Below are 15074 nucleotides of genomic sequence, written 5' to 3' on the forward strand. Positions count from 1 at the left end.
GTGAAACAGTAGTGTTATAAGCTAGGGATGAAAGCTGAGTTTTGGCATGGAGCCCTGGCTCTGGCAAGTGTTCTACTCTGATACTCCCAGCTTTTTACTGAAATGTATTTTGTCATCTCGATGTTCTTGTAGTCTCCTCTTGCCTCCTTGCTTTCCCCAGGTGTGTGGGTTTTTTGTTTTATATTGCTTCTCTTATATGTTCTTCCAACTTCTTTTTATTCCTCCCTTTACTCATAATCTTCCAGTTGCCTAACATACTGACTAGAGTCCATCCTTCTTGACTTGAAGGACAAAAGAAATTGTCCCCAATCAAGTCCAGGGTCACTGGAAATGCTGAAGTAGTTCTGCCTTTTTATTGCACTTTTTATGGGTGTGTGTTGCTTTTAATAAACTTGTTGAAATATATGCACTTCCAGATTCTGTGCATGTCAGAATTATTGATGACTTTTTGGGAAAGGGTTCTGGTGTAAGGTCTTGCTGCCTTTGTTTTCTAGACTGGGGAGCTGAGGACGAAGATGAGCCAATCTCATGAAGACAGTTTAACAAGCGTAGCCTGGAATCCTGATGGGAAGCGTTTTGTAACGGGAGGTCAGCGTGGACAGTTCTATCAGTGTGTAAGTTATTTGCTTCTGTCTCAGTGAAAACAAACAAGAAATGAAAGCTTTGTCACAGTCAAATTTGAGATTACTGTTTTTCCGTTTTTTCATGTGTGTGTACAGCAAAATCTCTGATGCTTTGTAATTCAAAGGCACAATACGTTAATGCTAGTGTTTCAGCAGCGTTTCCATATGTAGCAGTTAGAAGGGTTCAAGCATCTTTTGTTTGCCTAAAGGAGGATTTGTGGACTGGGTTGTTGTTTGGGTTTTTTTCTTATCTGCTCTTGAAAACACAAACAAAAAGTAGTGCCTTTGTCCACAAATGTTATTTATTGTGCAGAATTCTGACTATATCTTTCTTAAGTTTTTGCATGCTGTCTTTGCTTAGTATAAACAGAAATTTGAAACCCTCGTTATTTGACCAGTGTTAATTTTGGTTGATGGTCCAGAGTATGACCCTACCCTTGATTATTTGTCATCTGAATTGGTGCCCAGAATAATAGTGCAGTATGCAAACCTCACTCTCTGCAAAGGTGGGCTCTGTGATATGGTGTAGATTGCACACATCACACACAGGAAAATAAGTTATCAGAGGGATTCTCGGCTTTCCAGGAGGGATCCCTACAAAACGCCTTTGGTTTAGACAACCAATTCCTAATTTGTTAAGTCCTCTCTTTTAAAGAATAAGATTGCTTTCTGTAGCAGTTGACTGAACAGAAGCTGAAAAAAATACTTGTCACAACTCCTCAGAAATCTTAGACTAACAATTCCGGTTTTTTTCTTTCTTCTGCTCAGGATTTAGATGGTAATCTCCTTGACTCCTGGGAAGGGGTGAGAGTACAATGCCTTTGGTGCTTGAGTGATGGGAAAACTGTTCTAGCGTCGGACACACACCAGCGAATTCGGGGTTATAACTTTGAGGATCTTACAGACAGGAACATGTAACTACCTCTTTCTCTGGTTTTGAATTCCTGGGTTTGTGTCAGAGGGCTAAGGAAGGGTTTGTGGGGAAGGACAGGAAATAAGTTATTAAAATGCTCTTGATATTAAAAGAAGAGAATAACATGAGATGAGAATTAGTGAGTTCTAGTTGCAGCAAAAAGCATTAGTGTTAGAAATATCTACTCCAGTTCTTAAGTAGCTTTCCTGTGCATGTTTTGACATTTCTGTCTTCAGGAGTTGTCCTTTTCTCAATTCCTGGCATATTTTAGTAGATCCTGCCTTGACATTAGGAGTTGGATTTGAGGTCGGAAGTCTCTTTTGGTTTTGGAATTTGTCATAAGCATAAGCAACCTATTGCAGACCTGGCTTGTATTGACATAGAGACAAACCTAATTTCAAATATAGAACTGTCTTTCCCTGATAATATTACAGAGACAGGACATGCCTTCTGTGCTGGTATGGCATTCTTGTTGGGTTAAGTGTACTCCTAACACCAATGTGTCTTACCATTTCAGAGTCCAAGAAGATCACCCTATTATGTCGTTTACTATTTCAAAAAATGGCCGTTTAGCTTTGTTAAATGTAGCAACTCAGGTGAGTTGGTGATGATAAATGGAAATGCAAATAAATCTGCTTGCAACTGCTACCTGGTTTTAAATATTTTGGTGCAAATTGGAATGGTTTATATTATGTATCCAATAAGAAGGCCTTAATATTCATAAATATAGCATGGTATTCTTTGACAAGACAGTCTAATTTTTGCAATGGATTTTTTTGACTGATTCATAGTCGAGTGTCATACTATGAAATATATACTATTAAACACTAATACTCAGCTGTTGCATTGAGAACCCAGGTACAGAACAAATTGTGGTAGGTTGACATGTGTTAGGGTGTGAGAATTAGATTTTTTTTTTTTTTCTTTCTTTCTGCTTTTGGAACCTTGGTAAGAAAGAAACCTTCAGAATGGGAGAGACCACAGACTGAAAGTTTAATCCAGTAGTTTGGTATATCTTTACTCTCTTTACTTAGTAACTGTACTAAAGTTGGGTGAAGTAATTTACTTTTGTGATTAATGTTTAAGCATTTTGAAAGAACACAATTAATAGTATTTAATGATAAAGAATGTTATTTTATATTTCTTGCTCCCAGGGAGTTCACTTATGGGACTTACAAGACAGAGTTTTAGTGAGAAAGTATCAAGGCGTTACACAAGGATTTTACACAATTCACTCGTGTTTTGGAGGTCATAATGAAGATTTCATCGCGAGTGGCAGTGAAGGTAACATCATTCCTTTTTGTGCAGAAATCTGGAACGCTGTATCCTTCCCATACTTTACTTTTATAATGTTGTTAGCAGCTGTCATCTGTAAAAGCAAGCAACAAGCTTGTTTTTACAGTAAGTTTGAGGAGCGCTAAGATTGTGACATCAAGAAATAATGGCGTGCTAGCAGAGACTCTTTCGAGAGGGTGGTAGTAGTAAAAGTATTAATGAATTGTTTGTGTTGCTTCTCTAAAGCAAAAGCATTGGCCCAGTTGTAATTAGAAATGGGTGGGGTATTCTTGAGGCTTTTGTTTTGTGGTATGATACTTAGGTTTATGGTTTGAATCAAAAGTACTTCTGGGGAGTAACAGCTTCATTTCCCTGTTGAAGATATAGTTGTGGTGAGGTTATTTTCATTTCAATAGCTTCATCAGCTTATTACAGAAGTAGTCTCAAATTAGGCAGTTGTTGACATAGTCTGGTAGGGTTTCTTGGTCATCAAAGGCTTTGTGGTATATTTTTTTTATTCAACTGCCTATGTCAAGAATAGAAATTAATTAATGGTTTATATGCTGAATTGGTTCAGTTCTGTCACTGAGACAGTGCCATCGCCTCCTGCAGAGGTCACTTAAGATTTGAGCCTATGCAAGGCTAAGAATTAACACTTGGATATGTAAGCAATCACTGGTAGTACTATGTGACTCACAGCTGTTGGGAAATAAGGCTGGCCAGGACATTACTACTGTCCTTTTCTGGAAAAGACCAAATATTTCTAAACCGTTTCACCCTCTGGCCAGACTTGGTGGGATACAGTGACTGAACAACAGCACTTCCAAGCACTTCCAATCCAGTGATGCTTCATGGTTGAACAGGGTTCTTGGTTTGGAACCTGAGTACCCAAAAGTTCAATATTTGTGTTTAGCCATACTGATGTGTGTGTAGCTGTGTGTACCGTGTGTTGAGCCATACTGATGTGTGTGTAGCTGTGTGTACAGTGCACCAGTCCTTTTTTTTTTTTCCCCTATTTATTTATTCTTTTTAATCTTCATTGTCTAAAAACTACCAAGCAGTACTTGAAACTGATAGCACTTCTTTTAAATTTGGACTGTCTGAAGCTGTTGCCTCTTTGCACTGAATTGTTGCAGAGGTAGCTACTGAGAAGGTCTGTTTCTTAAAAAAACAAGCAAACCAAATAAAAATAACAGATCACATTGTCATAGCCTTTTCAAAAAAATGTAATAAATTGATGACATTGTCATAATCTCTTAAGTTTAACTCTTAACTTATATTAGGCTTTTTTTCTCACACTTGGATCAACAGGAAGAAAATTGAGGTTTCTGTCTAAGAGGGAAATTGACTGTTGCGCTAATCTAGCTAACATGTTTTTTCCAAAATGAAATACAGTCATCATGACAAGCACCAAAATACTGATTTGTGTTTAGGCTTTGATTCTCCCAGACAGGAAAAGCTTGTGTGTCCAGTGTTTAAGCAAAGAGTGAATTGTGTTGTTTGATGAATAGCATGGACATGTAGTCTCTTGAAATTGTAAGTGGAATGTAAACACAACCAGAGCATTTGCATCAATACCTATATATAAAGGTGTTGTACTCAAATGAGCTGATTCAGCAGAAGACAGTTGAGGTATCACGTGATTCCATGATGCTATTCTAGCAGGTAGGTCAGAGAGCACGTTTGTTTTGTTTGAGGGGCTGGGAGGAGGAATAGAGGAAGTTTGTGTACTAAGCCTTCAGAATGACTTCCAAGTTAAAAACCTCTCAAACAGATTTAAATACTTTCATTTGATATGGTAGACCTAAATACTAGGCTTTTGTGTAATACTAGTAATACCTATTTGTTTGGTTTGTATAGCTCTATTTAGAATATTCCAAAGACATTCTTAGAGAGGTCAACCCACAGACTTGTTAAAGGCAGCTGTTCTACATCTGGGGAGAAAACCCACGTCTGTAGTCATCTATGTCTAGAAATACTTAAGTTTCTTATCACAAAATAAGATCTGTAGGGTTGTTTATAGTAGTTACTTTAATATGTACAAATTCACACCTTTAAATACCACACAAGAATTTATTGTTGTCAAAGACAGTAATAGCTCACAAGTTGAGATATTTAAGCTTTGTTATTCTCCCTCATTTGCTCTGTTTGCACTTCCATTGGAATGTTTTAGGTCTTTGTTATCAAGAAGTATTTCATAAAATATAGAGCTGTGGTTTTATCTAGTACTCATCAACAGGTAGTAGTTGTAAATGTTCAGCCTTTTATAATTTGTGCACTAATTTGTAAATATGATTGTTAAAGGAAAAAAATAATCTGCAAGACTACCATTTGAATAAGATTGCAGCTTCATGATTTTAGTTCAAGAGTAACTTGGTTCCCCTCTTTAGCCATATATTGTCTTACTTGCATTGTAGTAAAATATTTTCTTTCAAATACCAAGTGTAGTAGACTTGCAAGTCTTAAATGGGAATATACCTCTTAGAGTATGGGTAAAGCTCTCCCACTTCTGATCACTTCTAGAAGAAATGTTTTGCTAGTGCTATTGCACATTTAACGGACACGGGTCTTACAACATTAATGGGTATCTCAGTTGCTGAGAGCTTGTGTGGAAGTGCGATTTGATATGATAAATAGGTCTGTGCAGAGCAGTTTCTCATTATGTTTTTTTTAAATGCGTATTTTATTTAGATCACAAAGTGTATATTTGGCACAAGCGTAGCGAGCTGCCAATTGCGGAGCTGACAGGGCACACACGTACTGTTAATTGTGTGAGCTGGAACCCGCAGATTCCATCCATGATGGCCAGCGCCTCTGATGACGGCACTGTTAGAATATGGGGACCAGCGCCTTTCGTAGACAACCAGGATATTGAAGGTAAAAACCTCTGTCTCTGTGTGTGTGTGTGTGTGTGTGTGTGTGTGTGTGTGTGTGTGTTCTTTAATAGCTAAAAGCTTACATCAAAGGCAGCCGGGCTGGTGAATTTTCTTTACCATAAATAGGATAGAAAAATGCTTTTAACTCTTGGGTTAGAATAATTACTTTCCCTGAAAAAGAAGTTACTGATTTTTTTTTTTTTTTTATGCAAGCTATTTATGGTTGTGGAATAAAAAAGAAACAATTGGTATTTCCAGAATGATATTCAAACTTCTGACATAGCCCAGTAGAAAGCTACGGTGTCATTAAGACCTCAGGATTACATTAATTTATTTATGTAGACTGCTTAAAAAATCTGGCATCTGATGCTTGGGGTTTTTAATTCAATGGAATTAAAATTTCAATAATGCATTCTGACCACACTGTAAATTGAATAATAGTATTAACAGTGCTTACAAAAGGAATCTCCAGCATCTGGAAAGAGTGAAGCTTCCCACCACAAAATCTGTACTCAATAGATTCTTTCTTAACAACCAGCAATCATCTGTGCCCAGGAGAGACAGATTTGTTTAACAGCACAACTTTTTTTGCTGCCAGAATGCACACTTGTTCCCAACCCTTCCCCCTCCCTCTCTGGAATTCTTAAAGATAAGACAAGCAACGGGGAAGGGGTTGCTCTGCAGTTTATAGGCTTCTGTCATTACACATTCAACCTTGTGAATTTACAGTAGACATTAAAATGAAATACAGTATATCCCATTGATACAGGAGCTCATGGATACCAGGTGTGGACACGAGTTCAAGGGGAACCAGGACAAAATAATCAGAGAAATCCATTGAGTGCTATTAGATAAGTAAACGCCTCTAGTTTAGAATATCCTCTAGGTGAAAATGGCTGGAAGTTGGAAGGAGATGAGGAGGAAGAATACCTCCTCTCCTTGCTCCTGTGCTTTCAGATGCATCTGCTTCTGGTATTGGACTAGGTGGGCCAGTCTGACCAATCTCCTGTTTGTTATGCTTTGAATGCACCCGTAAGGACTCGGAGCTTATTCTCCAGCTGGTTTTACTCATGATTTTGTACTTGTTTTCTCCAGTTAGCTGCTTGCTCACTCTTTCTTGGTTCCTCCAGAAAATGAGATAGTAAATGCCATAAAAATCAAAACAATAGAAAAGGGATTTCTTGCAGCATTTCTTCCACAAGGAGTGTAGGTGCACAGAAATAATAGCTAACAACTTAAGAATCTTAAATAGATGACAGACAGCTTTGTAATTAGCACAGTCCCATGGAACTTGAATGCAAACGTGTGTTATTTCTTTTTGGAAGAGATGCTTTTTGTGTACCAGTACCTAACATGCGAAATTAATCTCTAAATTAATCTAAATAATGGTATCTAAAATAAGTAAAGTTTAGCATGCGATTCAGTTACAGGATAAAAATTAGATCCATTAAGTAATGCATGTTCAGTAAAACTTAAATGCACTTTATTAATAACCTTATAATAGAAATATTAACTGTTGATAAGATCTTCAAGGTGTCATTTCTTTCTCTTATGTTTTTGTTTTTGCTCAGAGGAATGCAGTAGCATGGATAGTTGATGGCAAATTTGGAGCAGACGACTTCCGTTTAACTTAATTAGTCGTATTTTAAATGGCTTGGGATTTGGTGCAAACAAACATGATTGATAGCTGGACAGATATGCTCGTCATGAAAAAGAACCATTTCTGAAGCCCGGTCGGGGCCAAACATTTACCACCTTGCTTCATAGTACCCAGTCGAGATGAAGCACGTCGTTAGAACGTTGTTGGACACTGTGTTGAAATTATCCCCCCATCGGTTGTGAAGAACTGTGCTACATTCAGGCTAACCATTGAACTCAGTATATATATTTTTCCCTCCTGCCTTTTTGTCTGGCAGGCTACTGTTCTTGTTGCTCTTCTGTGTAATGAAGTTTAAGTGCTTGTTTGGAACACTTTATTTAACAGTTTAGAAGGCTTGATAGAAAGAGTGCTTTAGTCTGAAGAGTATACATTGGATAGGAAAGTATTTCCTTCTCTTGTTTCTCAAGTCTCTCTCCGCCTTACTTAAGCTTGAGATCTTTGCAGCTTGGTTCATGGATTCTAGCCTTGCCCGTTGCGCAGTATATATAAATTGAGATGATAAACCAATGAACTATGTCAAAAGCACTCTCAGTATCACATTTGACAAAAAGTTTTGTACTTTTCACATAGCTCGTTGCCCTGCAAAGGGGTTAACAGCACAATTTTTTAAAAATAAATTATTTATAGGATTAAAATGACTTCATTTGTATACATTTGGAATTAAAACAATGCAAGAAGTGTCCTGAAACACAGTATCACTGATGCTTTTCCAGAGTGTCTTGAGACCCAATCAAAAGCAGTGGCTGGAAGGAGCTTTAGGTAGGCAGTGAAACTTGGTTTAGAAGGAGAAACTCACTGTCCATCTTTACAGATGTTTAGGGAAAAAGTGTTCAGAGTGCACCACCAGACTAAAAGTTTAATCAATACAAGGTCTTTTTGGGTTTTCATAATTACATAAATTTATGCAATGATGCTGATAAAAGGTAGGCTACACCTTGAGGGAAGAATGTGTTGAATCCATTCTTCACAAAACCAAAATTTTGTAAAAGTAATTAACATACAAATAATAATTAAGTGCTTGTATTATGATGGAAATTTTCCTTTGATAAACAAAGGTGTATAGATTTTTTTTTTTGTTTAATATACTTTTAACTTTGCAAATGTTAATGCCTCTCCCAGACCTTGTTGCAAGCTGGTGCTGTGAACATTTTGACCCATCTAAGAGTAGTTCCTTTAATATCCCATGTTAAGAAAAGAGAAAGACATTTATAATTTAAGTATTTATTCTGCTTGACATAACCAGATGCCTTGGCATCTCTGTGCTTCTGCACTGCACACAAATTCATTTTGGGGTGGCACTAGATTACCTTTTGCCACCTTGGATAGAAAGGTAGTGTTGGTACTGCTGTTAAATAATGCTGGAGCAGGGAAAGGCTTGCCACCAAGAATGATATGAACAGAAGTGTGGACTTCATCCTTTAATGAGGTAATAATCTAGTGTCCTTATTAGTCATGTGTGGAAGAAGGGTGGGGGAAGGTTTGCTGAAGTTCTTGGGAAGTGTAGCTACTTTGATGAATGGGAATGTGGTGTTTGACATAAATAGTCCCCTTTTTTCTTCCCCAGAAAAACGAAGTGAAGCTTAGCAGGTTAGATATTTTTTTAGGTTCCAGCCATCAGATGGTGGGGTTTTTTTTCTTAACTTGTGTGTAAACTTAAACATGATTTAAGATTCTGATACTTTGGTTGAGACCAGCCCTGACTCTGAAAATAAGAACGTTAAGTTCCTACTTAATTTTGGAGGTTCTAAGAGAGGAGTATGTCAATCTAGTACATTTGTCTTAATTTTAAGGTGAATTTCTTTGACAGTGATTTCTGTTCAACGGTACTGGGAATACATGTGTAAACTTACGACTACGAATCAGTTCCTTCTCCCATCAGCTAGTTCCAGAGGAAGCTGTTTGTTTATCTTCCTAGTTCAAACAGTGTAAGATTAGTCAGTCTTGTTCCTATGGCATCAGTGTTGCAGGGAAACTGACAACTTCCTGAAGTCAAATTTGGAGAATGCTAAACCTTCGGTTTAAAATAAAAATTGAGTACCTAAATTGTAAACAGTGTTTTAATGTTCAAAACAGGGTATAACTCATAACCAATGCCAGCATGTGATTTTTTTTTTTTTTTTTAAAGTCACCCTAGCATTGTCTTACTTGAGAACTTAGGTTTTCAAACAAAACATTGTTTAGGGAGAGTAAAAAGGGTAATCCTGGATTTGATGTCTCTTAACAATTCTTACACAGTGCTCTGGCAGTACTTGCTTACCTCGTACTCCTGGGACTAAAGTGGGAACTTCAGGCAGGACTGAAGGCTGGATCAAATCTCAAATTTAGATTTAAAGTCTCATACCCTTCAACAGGCATTTTTGTTGTGGCCATACCTAAACAACATGAGCCTTCTTGCCTGGTACGAGCTGTGCAGGGTATATATGGGCTGATGCCTACTTTCCACCACAATGTCTTATAATTAGAAATGTAGTAGTACTCTTGCCAAAGTACTGCCCCATTCTGGGGTTTCTCTTCTGGACTTTGTTTGTACCTCTAAAATACACTTCAGGTATTTAGAAATAGAATTAGAGAGAGACACGTATTCTGATGCTCCCCTTCAGTTTCGTGGTGCGACTATGCAATGTAAAGGAAAGCTCCACGTAGACAGCACAGTGTCCAGAGTGTCTTGCTAACAGTGCATTGCGTAGCTGTCTGCTGCTCACAGCTGTTGAGCAGAGATGAGAGAAAGGGGAGAGGAATCTGCACTTCACCACACCACTTGGTCCCACAGTAAACCCATGTTCTAGATCTAGCAGTAATTACTGCCGTGTCACCCTGAACACTGAAGAGTAACTTAAACTATTTATAAGAGGTCACGTAGTCACAATACGTGAATTGAAAAGTACCAATACTTTTTGTGCACAGACTACAAAATGAGACTGTGGGGTGGGGGGGGGAACAAATAAGTTTGCTCATTTGCAACACATCGATTTCCATGTGCTTAAAAATGTTGGTAGGCTAGAGGCTAAGGCTGGAACAAGTACATACCTGCAACAAATCGCTGTCTTGCTAGTCAACAGGCCTGTCCTGTTAAGGAGGAGAATACTGTATGCATGTACTCCTTTTGTCTGTGGTCAGCTGTTGGCTTTCAATATTCACAGTAGCCCCAGGTTATTGTCAAGGCAGATCTTCAAGAAAATTATGCCGAAGCAGTTTATTGTCTGAATGTTCTTTAGTTATTCAGGTAAGTAATTTTCAAGGCACAATGGAGCACAAAAGGGAAAATGCTAGAGCTATCCTTTCTTTTGGAGGGGAGGGCAGTGGGGGGGGAAACAACACCTTTTGGGTTTTTTTGTCTTTTCTGAAGAGCAAAGATGCAGGCTAGAAATCCATCCAGATCTTGCCAGTTACTTCTCAACTTTGCTTCAAACAGGTAATATTTAATAAAGCTCACTATTTTCTTGGGAGTGTGTTTCTAGTTGTATGCTGTTACACTGCTAAAAGGTACTCCCACTCAAAATCAGTTTTGAAGGCTTCCTTAGCAGGAAACCAGGACTCGTACAGTCAGCTGTAATTTGATGGGAGATGTAGACCCAAATGGGGAGGGAGGTAGAGAAAGCTGAATGAACTTAAGAAAGCAAGATTTACTGACCAACAGACAAACTACTGTAACTCAAGGGGGAGGAGGAAAAATGCACTTTCAATAGTTTATCCATGTTTTTAGCTACAAAACACACTTGTATCTAATTTTTTAAGACAATTATGAAGAGGAACACTCATCCCGTAAACAGCTAATCCACTTTTTGACCTCCTTCTGTCTTTTCCACATTGGCTTGAGTCCAGTTTCCCCTGCCATACTTCATGTTGAAAACTGCTACTTTTAATGATGTTCAGAAAGGAAAAAAATTGATTAACTCTGACACTTTTTTAAACAGGGTGGACTTAACTGAAATGTGCAGTGTTGGACTACTGCTGCAGTAGCTGCCTCTAGTTGTTGAAATAAACTGTAGACAAATTTTCTGTCTTATTAATCCAGATAATCTGGATTCAGTAAAATGTCTGTGAGAGTGTTCCTCCCATCTGGTATGAATGTGCGTGTGCATGTGTTCCACAAACAGATAGAGAACCAAATGTTCTAGGTACTTGTCATGTTTTATTATGTACTTTAAGTTGTGTGTATGTGAAGTGTCCTTTGACCAAAAGGTTTTGGTTACTATATTTTTATAAATTCAAAATTCATCATGCCCCATCTTTTTTTCTTAAACACTTTTCATTGTTAAGGTATATATGCTAGATTGGAATCTTAACATTTTTAGGCACAGATGGAAAAAGTTATTGGCTCCTTGAAAACATATGGGACAAAATGGATCCTCAAACATGTATGTACTTACAAACCAAGCTGTAGAGATCAAGAAAAGAACTTTATTGTTGATCTGAAGATTTCTAAATTGTCGAGATTTATATGGAGTTGTGGTGGAACTAGTTAACACTTAGAGCTTTTGGTATGTAATGACTATTTGCTATGGACTGATATTAAATGTTTCAAAGAACTGCGTTCTTAAACTTTCTGGATTTTTGTTACTCTCTTCAGATTATATTAAGTAGTTAAAAATTTCTTTGCTATATTACATTAAAAACATAAGAACTTTGGGTCTCGTATTTATTTTCACTTGTTTTACTAATTATTTACAGAACACCATTTTAACTTTTTTATTTTATAAATGTGTAGTATTTTAAACATATCTTTAAAAATTGTTCAATTGGAACTACCTTAACTTCTGATTTGTTTTTATTAGGATTTTTAAAAAAAGAAATTACACTTTTTCCATGTTGGTGCACAGCACTTAACAGAACTGTTTGTATTCCCTTTCTTTCAATTCAATAAACAGAATAAATAACTGGAATGAATAGTTCTTAGTTTCCCTAACTTCACTTATATGACTGACTTGGATGTTAATTTCTTCATCATTAATCATAGATTTCTTCCCTATTTGTAGTATTTTATTCCCTCACCAAGAAAAATCACCTGTGACCATTTAGTTTAAGATGAATTCACTCACTGCTGTGTGCAGGCTTTCCAGTTCTTGATGTTTGGCTCTAATCTATCACACTTGTGTTTTCACTACACTTAGCAGTCCTGTTCTGTGCTTATCTAACTTGGTGAATGTCTGGCTCCTTTCAGGTTCTGTGAAAGCCTTGATTCCTTAACCCTCAAGCTTGCTTAAACAACACACACAGGTCCTTTTAGACAATCACTGGGGTTTGTGGGGGTTTTGGTATTTCACATTAAGAAGGTGCTCTTAAAGTACACATCTGTGGCTTAGACTTCTCTTAAATGGGAGATCAGGAACCTCCAGACTTCTACCTGAAGTTGACCTAAGCAGCTTCTGTGGCTGAGAGTTCTTGAAGAGGCCTCTCAACTGTCACCTCTCTTCTCTCCAACTAACCCTGCATTCTTGTCCCTCTTTCCTGTGCCTTAAACTAGAACCTCATATTTGTCCTGCATATTAGGCATTTTTATTCAGCTTTAGGTAGTGTTCTGTTAAATAAAAAGCTAAATTTGTTTTCCCCTTCCTGTAGCTTTTCCAAACTCAAACCTTCGGCTGAATTTGGGTGGGAAGTTTGCACTCTCATAGAAGTACAGCTTGTTTAGTAGCTGACAGTCACTGCTGAGGAAACATCTATTTTTTTTGTTGGTCTATCATGATTAATAGTTCACTTTGAGGAAGAAGGTGGGGAAGAATCCACAATAACATCCTTCTAGGTCAGGGATGTGCTACACCCATTTCCGCCCCCATCCCCCCCAAAATGATGTTCTTTTCCCTTATTCGTCCTTGTCCTCCTCCTGTCCCTGAAAAAACACTTCCCTTAGTAGACAACCCAAGCTTTTCATGGTCAGTGATCAACTACCCCTTCTATTAGGGAACAGGTCTACTCTACTGTCACTTTAATTTTGAGGTGCTAGTAGTCAGAAATAAGACACGTATCTTGCAGACATTTTCATCAGTAATAGACCTTCAGAATAAGATACAAAACTGCTAGTTAAGTGGTGGACTTGCAGGTTAACGATCATGTTTCACACTGAGAAATGTCTTAATGAAATTTATTTATTGTTAGCAAGGACTTTAAGCAGTTTACTAACACCACCCTTCCAATAGATAAAAACCAAAACACGTGTAGTATGTTTTTTCCACCTACAAATATGATAACTTCATTGCCTACCACATAAGCTGCTACAAAAAAATTAGCAAGTTTCCCCTCTTTTAAAGTTTTATTTACTCTCCTTTTCCCCACCTACATCCTGTGTAGGATTCAGCTGCATAAGGCAGTACACTGTCTGTAGTTTGATTTCTGTAGTGTTGGGTAGGTGGGGGTGTGCAGCTGTGGTAGCTATTTCCCTCACTTATTTTTTAATGAGGGTAATTTTCAGCAGTCTTTCATCTTTGCAACATCTGAACTTAGACTCCATCCATCATAATATTAAATCCAAACTTTTCCTAGAACAAACATGAAACACAAGGTATCTAGAGAAATCAAGCTTCAGGGTTGTCTTTTTCACTGCTGACTATGAAAACCTGCCAACTCCAGCTATGCACCAAAGGAGGAGTATTTAAGATGGAAAAGTTAATGAATATTTGTGTTTCACTTGATGCGTTTGTTTCAAAAAAACCTGTTACTATGCACATAAAATAAAATAAAGGGCAGAGGATAGAATGTCAGCTTTATGTACCTATCACTGATGCAAGAGGTACTCAAAAACAATTCAGTTTGCTGGTGTCTTTGAAGCAGAGTCACATCAGAACTGGGATAACAGGGTTACAATTTACTAGCCCACCTTTCTGAGCTAGACATACTCTTGATTCACCTCACTGGATATGGACACAGCAGGCTCATGAAGTAGTGACTGCAGACAATCTTTTCCTCTGTAATCAATTCCAGCCCTGGTGCGACATGATGTTTACTTTGTATGGAGGTCTATGATGTATTTCAGTGATATAACAGGAGATGAAGAGAAAAATTTGCAAGTATCAATCATGTTTCTTATTTATCTGTTTTTCACTCTTACACAAGTGTCACTTTCACCAAAGGGACCTTCATCCATCCAAACACAAAACTTCATAGAGGTGGGTGGAAAGGGAGAAAAGCATGACTTTTATTCCTTTGCTTTTCAGCTGAAAAACACACTGACACAGAGATGCAAGCTGTGCTGCTGTTCCACTTTGAAATCTATGTTCCAAGTGGTGCTTCAAACTAGGCTCTCTTAGGACAGCTTGGCAGTCAGAGGCACATCCTGACACCTTTCAGTAAGAAGCAGGCATCAGAGCTGCACTTAAATTTGTTCTGGAACCACCCCTACCACCCCCTACCCACTATATTTCAGACCATGCTGCTGAAATGAGTTTCCCTTTTTACCATTTAATGTCTATGAGATTAGTTCTGTAAGCAAGGATGTCATCTTACAGAAGGAGCAGCTCCAGCAGTTTGGCTTGTAAAGGAACAAAAACAACTGCTACACAAATCCAACATATTTTGAAAATATTTTATGTTAAAAATACAGAAAAATATTTCTTGTCCAAAGAGGAAAAATATACTGCATGACGACACTGATCTAGGTTTGTTCAGAAGGTGTGGCTCCACAACCAGTCACTGGAGTGTTGACCCAATTTGGCAGCTAACAGTTCTTTTTTCAACTTCTCAATCATTTATCAAAGCCAGAATCATACTGTGACAAAACAGAAAACACGACA

The 15074-nt window shown here is 37.7% G+C and overlaps 2 protein-coding genes across 6 annotated transcripts in view; one reads left to right on the forward strand and one right to left on the reverse strand.

The window, feature by feature from the left end:
* Positions 1-10282, forward strand: part of WDR26 (WD repeat domain 26) — a 30759-nt gene extending 20477 nt beyond the window's left edge. For both annotated transcript variants that reach the window (XM_054063120.1, XM_054063121.1), the window contains 6 exons: positions 495-614; positions 1392-1537; positions 2054-2132; positions 2691-2820; positions 5503-5688; positions 7259-10282. In XM_054063120.1, the coding sequence (XP_053919095.1) occupies positions 495-614; positions 1392-1537; positions 2054-2132; positions 2691-2820; positions 5503-5688; positions 7259-7284 (687 nt within the window). In that variant the 3' untranslated portion in view covers positions 7285-10282. The remainder of the gene's footprint in view (positions 1-494; positions 615-1391; positions 1538-2053; positions 2133-2690; positions 2821-5502; positions 5689-7258) is intronic.
* Positions 1-15074, reverse strand: part of CNIH4 (cornichon family AMPA receptor auxiliary protein 4) — a 29477-nt gene that overhangs the window by 5038 nt on the left and 9365 nt on the right. For 3 of the 4 annotated variants that reach the window (XM_009569721.2, XM_054063130.1, XM_054063132.1), the window contains one exon: positions 10775-15049. The exons of the other annotated variant lie outside the window; for it this stretch is intronic. In XM_009569721.2, coding sequence (XP_009568016.1) covers positions 15022-15049 — 28 coding nt within the window. In that variant the 3' untranslated portion in view covers positions 10775-15021. Of the gene's footprint in view, positions 1-10774; positions 15050-15074 lie in introns of those variants that run through there. 4 annotated transcript variants of the gene reach the window in all.

Source organism: Cuculus canorus, chromosome 3 (assembly GCF_017976375.1).
Source record: "Cuculus canorus isolate bCucCan1 chromosome 3, bCucCan1.pri, whole genome shotgun sequence".
NCBI lineage: Eukaryota > Metazoa > Chordata > Aves > Cuculiformes > Cuculidae > Cuculus > Cuculus canorus.